Raw genomic sequence first — 6068 nt, 5'->3', positions numbered from 1 at the left:
GATTAGGAGTGGGGTAGACGACACACCCTAGTATTCCTACTAGGTTGCCGCCCGCTTTATGTCATATGAGGGGTTTTGGGACTTTTTTACATCGGGTCTAACTACGAGTACTTCCTGAGCCTTTTAACCTAATACTCTATAATTCGATCCAACCCAATTCAGTTTCTCTATTTCCCAAAATAAACTTTAATATTCTATATTAAACAATTTTCTCATCCCTATCTTACCTTTAGTAAATTTTTTATGATTTTACCCTGGTAAAATTCTGACAATTTTACCACTGGTAAAATTTTGATAATTTTACCCCTGGTAAAATTTTCACGATTTTACCCCCGGTAAAATTTCGAGAAAATATGTTTAATATTTAACAACTCAATATGTTCACTGTGGCAGAATGATATATTTTCATTTTCAGGCTTCAAAATAACTCAAAAACATAAACTCGTTCTTTCGATAATTTTGAAGTAATCTATATAGAATTATAAATGAATCATTTTCATTTCTATTTTGGAAACCTACATTCATTTCCAAATGATTCCTTTTTTTTTCATTTCAACAAAAATCATAATCATTCATGAATGTTTCCCATTTCTCTTTTTCTATTCATTTCTATTCAAACACACAATTCATTTATTGTTTAAACGAGCTAGCAGAGGGACCGATTAGACATATGTAATTAGGGCTCAAATGATTTATAATTAAGTTATGGCTTTTCGCCTATTAATTATAAACTCATTTAGTCACAAAGTCATTCCACTATAGTATTGTGACTGAGCTCTCCCTAACAACATACCTTTACGAAAGCAACTACTCATTGCTCATCCAATGACATTGTTATAAGTGTGTTACCCTCATAGGATATCCTTGATCTCTTTGAGATAATATCCGTTCTCCCAATATGATCCTATTTTATTTCATGGTAACCATTGCATCTTCCTTCATGAAAAGTTAATTATTATCAAATAGTAATCAAATCATTCATCACAAAGATGAAAGACCCATGGCCATGTTTACTTCATAAACCATGTAATGCCAACGAGAGGATATCATTTACCCATAGCTCGAGCCATGAATTCCACTATTGTGAATGATGCTACGTATTGCAGAAGTCATACACACAACACACCAGCTTTCAGTTTCTTATCTATTTGAACTCAAGCTTTTACTTACATCAAAGTGTATGAGTCGCGCATACATAGTTTGCCATCCACTCAAGATTTAGGTATGCCACACTATAAACATCACAAGCAAATAAATCTATAAACGGATTCAGGATCTATTCTACTTGGGTCCAGTTCAATGTACTGTCAGTCCAGTCAGTCACATCTATATCTCTATCTTCTGGGAGTCATCCGCTTTGATGCCCAAGACAAGGCATCTCCCCAATTGGACTAGATAGATGACATATTAGTCTTTTAATCTATTTGCTCATTTCCAATTAGACTAAGGGCATGTTTAGGTTCGTTTACTAATACATGATATCTTTTCATATTACAATTTGACCACGTAATATTGCTTAGTATTAGTTAAACGTTAGACAACCAATGAGCAACATTCGCTTCCATTTTGCTTCAAAAACCATTTGAGGACAATAATACTAAGTATTAATGTAATTCATGAATAATTTTATTAACCAATCTGTTCAAAAAATTACAAATGTACTTAAACAAAAATACTACACTTAGGGAACTAGATCCAATAGGGCGATGGGAGGGAAGAGGAAGGGAGACGAGGATAGTGGTGGGAGAGGTCCGGTAGGGGAGAGGGATTTTTTATTTTATTTAATATTAATATAATTATATTTATTTAAAATTAATATAAAATTTAAATTTATTATTATATTTTTTGAAAATATTTTGTATATTTATGTATTTTTTTTTAGAATTAGGATCAAATTGAGACCATTTGTAAATTTTGAGGGTTAAAAATTTAAAACTATGACTAAAGTGATATAGTATGAAATGTTGAGGGCTAAATTTTTTATTATACCAATTTTTAACTGCCATGTCAATTTTTCGTTTGTGATTTTAGTGGGAGTGACCAAAATGACCGAACTATATAACGTGGGTGCTTAAATTACAAACTTTTTTATTTTATGTGTCTAAAATGAAAAATTTTGATAGTTGAATGACTATCTATATAGTTTATCCTAATAATAATAAATATAATAATAAAATTTTCAATAATAAACAAATTTAAACAAATAATTTTGATTTTTAATTTCTAATACCATATTTTTTTGAAATTACATAATTTTTTTTAATTTTTAAAAAAACTTTTTAAAAAATTAAAAATTTTAAAACGGTTTAGCATGCATATTTTTAAATAAATTGTTTAATTTTGTAAATTTTATAAAAGTTTACATAAATATTTTAAAATGGGTAAAATATTTTAAAACACATTCAGATTTATTAATGAAACATGTATACAAATTAAATATATATTTATTGTATTTTAATTAAATAAAAAATCATTTAAAGCCATATTTAAGTAAAATTTTAATTTTTTAAGGAATTTTTATTCATTTAACAAGTTCTAAAATTAAAAAAGCAATCAGTTCGGACATTAACAAACAACAAAAAAGAAAGTGTGGCGCCAACGTACGATTTTTTCCATCTTTATTCTCTCATAGAATAATTGGATGGTCAGGTAGTGTCTTCTTGTTTGTTTTCCCCTCAGACGTAGGGGTGGGGGAGTTGCGGTGAAGTCTTGAAGCTTCATGATCTCACGTCAGTTCATAGGCCCTAATTAATGAACGGTTTGATTTTTTCAGTTTTCTTTTGACTATCTTGATTATCTTTTTTAAATAACCTTCTTTGTTCTTTTCTCGTGGTGGTTTTTTTTGCTGGTGGTGTTTTTACTTATTAGGTTTAGTTTTTAGTTTTCTCTTTAAGTTTTTGCTGTTAGCATTGTTGTTTTGCCCGTTTTTGTCCCAATCTTTGTGGTTCTTCGTGGGGAGTTTTACTTCTCTCGATTTTCCTTTTCTTTCGGTTTCTTGTTCTGGCCATAGAGACTGAAGGCTGTCTGGGGGTTTGTTTGGAAGAAAGTGGTTTTGTTTGAATCTTAGGACTTTACTGGTGTTAATCATGGAAGAAGATATTAGTATCTTGCTGGCGAAACTAAGTTTTTCAGAGGAAGAAAAAAAGAGGGTGGTCAGTAAAAAAGCAAATAAGGATAACTCTAAAGGATATGAACATTGGGCTATAGGTAAATTGATGACACAAGAGAAAGTGAACAAAGAGGCAATGTACAGAGTTTTCAAATCTCTATGGTATACAAAGGAGGAGGTGAATTTTGTAGCCCTAAAAGATGGTGGTATACTGGTAAAATTTTGCAATGAAGACGATAGGAAAAAAATTCTTAATCTCTCTCCTTGGCTGTTCGACCAATGCTTGTTTAATATGGTTCCTTATAGTAAAGACAAAACAATGGAGGAATATGACTTTAATCATACACCGTTTTGGGTTAGAATTGCCAACATACCGATGGAATACATGGATAGGGATATGGCGATGGAGGTAGGTTCTGCGATAGGAGAAGTCTTAGCTATTGATTGGCGGGATAGAGATGGAGGATGGACTGAATACATGCGCATTAGAATTAATATTGATATAAATAAACCACTGCAAAGGGTCGTTTATTTTACTAACCACGGAGGGGAGGAGTTTGTATGTTCAATTAGATACGAGAAGCTACCAAGATTCTGTTACATTTGTGGGTTGATCGGTCATACGACACAAAAATGTAAGGCGCAGAAGAACAGTAATGAGAACCAAGATAATATATTCCAATACGGTAAATGGTTAAGAGTTCCTATAAGAGTTATAGACCAAAATAATGGGCTTCTGAGAAATGGCATTGAAATGATTAAAAAGGATAAGGAGAATGATAGTGAACTACATAGGAATCTATGGAAGGTAATAGGGACGAATACACAGTATGATCATGAGGAAACGGAGCAAGTAAAAGACACGGATGATGAGTCAGAACTGAGTACACCATAAGAAAAAAGATTTTTGAAATATGGACGTGATAGCACAGGAAAAATAAAATCAAAAAGAAAAAGAAATAGAGGACATAATGGGGAGTTATCCGAAGAAAGCCCTAATAGAATAGTTCGTAGAAAGTTAATGAATAGTTCTACACCTTCAAAGGCGGTGGCTGGTGAACAGCCCCGCCACGAACAATGAAGTTTCTTAGCTGGAATTGTCGTGGGATGGGGTCACCTGCGACAATTCGGGAACTTAAGCAACTTTTGGTTGCCAATAGACCCGATATTATCTTCCTGTGTGAAACTAAAATGAATGCTATTGAATTTCAAAAAGTTCAAACAAGATGCAGGAAGCAAAATGGGCTTGTTGTGAATTCAGAAGGCCGGAGCGGTGGTCTAGCGTTGATGTGGAAGGATGAGCTGGATGTTACTATTCAAAGCTACTCGAGGTATCATATTGATTCTATTGTTAATTTAGGGTGCACAAATATTATTAGAGTAACGGGATATTATGGTCATGCAAATCCTAGCGAGCGTAATAACTCGTGGAACATGCTTCGAAGAGTGGGGGAAGTTGTTAAGGAGGAGTGGGTGGTGGGTGGTGATTTTAATGCAATGCTGAATGATGCGGAGAAGGAAGGGGGCCGGCAGAGTGCTCGTGCTTATATGAATGATTTTAGAGATATTATCGACGATCTGGCCCTTGTTGATATTAAGCCTGATAGAGGGTGGTTCACGTGGGTTAATAACAGAGAAGGGCATAGTTTAATTAAGGAAAGGCTGGACCGTTTCCTTACTTCCGTCTCTATGGTTGAGAAGTTCCCTTTTATCGAGTCAAAAGTCATTCGGCAATCACAGTCTAATCATGACGCTATTCTTTTTGACTTGTATGGGCGGAAACCCATGGGTTATCCTTGTGATAATAGAATTCGTTTTCGCTATGAAGAATGCTGGGCTTCAGAGAAGGAGATAAAGAGGATAATTGACAAGGAATAGAAGCAAGGGGAGGGCAACTATGAGAACAAGCTGGAGTATGTTCGGGTTTCTTTGGGCAATTGGCAAAAACACAATTACTGGAGGATGAAAAGAGAGATTAACAGGCTGGAAGATAACATCAATAAAATTATCGATTCAACTAGCAGAGGTAATAGTGTAAAGTTGCTGAGGGAATACCATCATAGGCTGAAGCATCTGTATGATAGAGAGGAAAGGTACTGGGCACAAAGATCGAGGGTACAGTGGCTAAAGGGAGGAGACAGAAATACGAAGTACTTCCACGCAAAAGCTACTGGTCGTTTAAAAAAGAACAGTATTGAGAAAATTAAAGACGAGAATGGAAATTGGATTACGGATAAAATTGAAATCTGTAAAGTGGCTAGAAATTATTTCTGGAACTTGTTTCGCTTGAATGGTAGGGATATCACTCAACTGGATTTGAGCTACATAAATGAGTGTATTACAAGTGAAAATAACGATTGGCTCACAAGAGAGTATAATGAGGCTGAGATTAATAATGCTATCAAACAGATGAACCCGAACAAAGCTCCTGGAATTGACGACTTATCTGGTAATTTCTATAAGCAGCATTGGGACATTGTGGGGGAGGATACTAAAAGGTTTTGTCTGGACCTTCTCAATGGACAGGGAAATATCTCCTCTCTTAATGAAACGATTATTATTTTAATTCCTAAAAATAATGACCCTTGTGATTTTACTAACTTCCGGCCAATTAGTTTATGCAGGTATATCTACAAAATCATTGCAAAGGTGTTTGCTAATAGGTTGAAGGCTATACTTCCTGATTGTATTAGCTATAATCAAAGTGCATTTGTGCCGGGGAGGATGATTCATGATAATATTCTTATCGCACATGAACTTATGCATTATCATATGAATACTCCGTACAATTCCAATAAAGGCTGCGTGATTAAGCTTGACATGAGTAAAGCTTATGACCGTGTGGAGTGGAATTTTATTGAAGAGGTGATGCGACGAATGGGGTTTGCAAATCAATGGATCGACAAAATCATGGGGTGTGTACGTTCCGTTAAGTACTTAATTAAGTGTAATAATCTGT

General features: G+C 34.3%; 1 protein-coding gene across 1 annotated transcript; it reads left to right on the top strand.

Annotated features, from left to right (window-relative positions):
• Positions 1 to 3086: 3086 nt before the first annotated feature.
• On the top strand, positions 3087 to 4004 carry LOC107939068 (uncharacterized). Its single transcript, XM_016872353.1, has one exon. The coding sequence runs from the start codon at positions 3087 to 3089 to the stop codon at positions 4002 to 4004; it is 918 nt and encodes a 305-aa protein (XP_016727842.1).
• The last annotated feature ends 2064 nt before the right edge of the window (positions 4005 to 6068 follow it).

Source organism: Gossypium hirsutum, chromosome D04, assembly GCF_007990345.1.
Source record: "Gossypium hirsutum isolate 1008001.06 chromosome D04, Gossypium_hirsutum_v2.1, whole genome shotgun sequence".
In the NCBI taxonomy this organism is placed as follows: Eukaryota; Viridiplantae; Streptophyta; class Magnoliopsida; order Malvales; family Malvaceae; genus Gossypium; species Gossypium hirsutum.
This window is presented reverse-complemented; position numbering and strand designations above follow the sequence as displayed.

Excerpts from the sequence above, each read along its gene's own strand:
- LOC107939068 (XM_016872353.1), top strand. The coding sequence starts at position 3,087 with ATGGAAGAAGATATTAGTATCTTGCTGGCGAAACTAAGTTTTTCAGAG.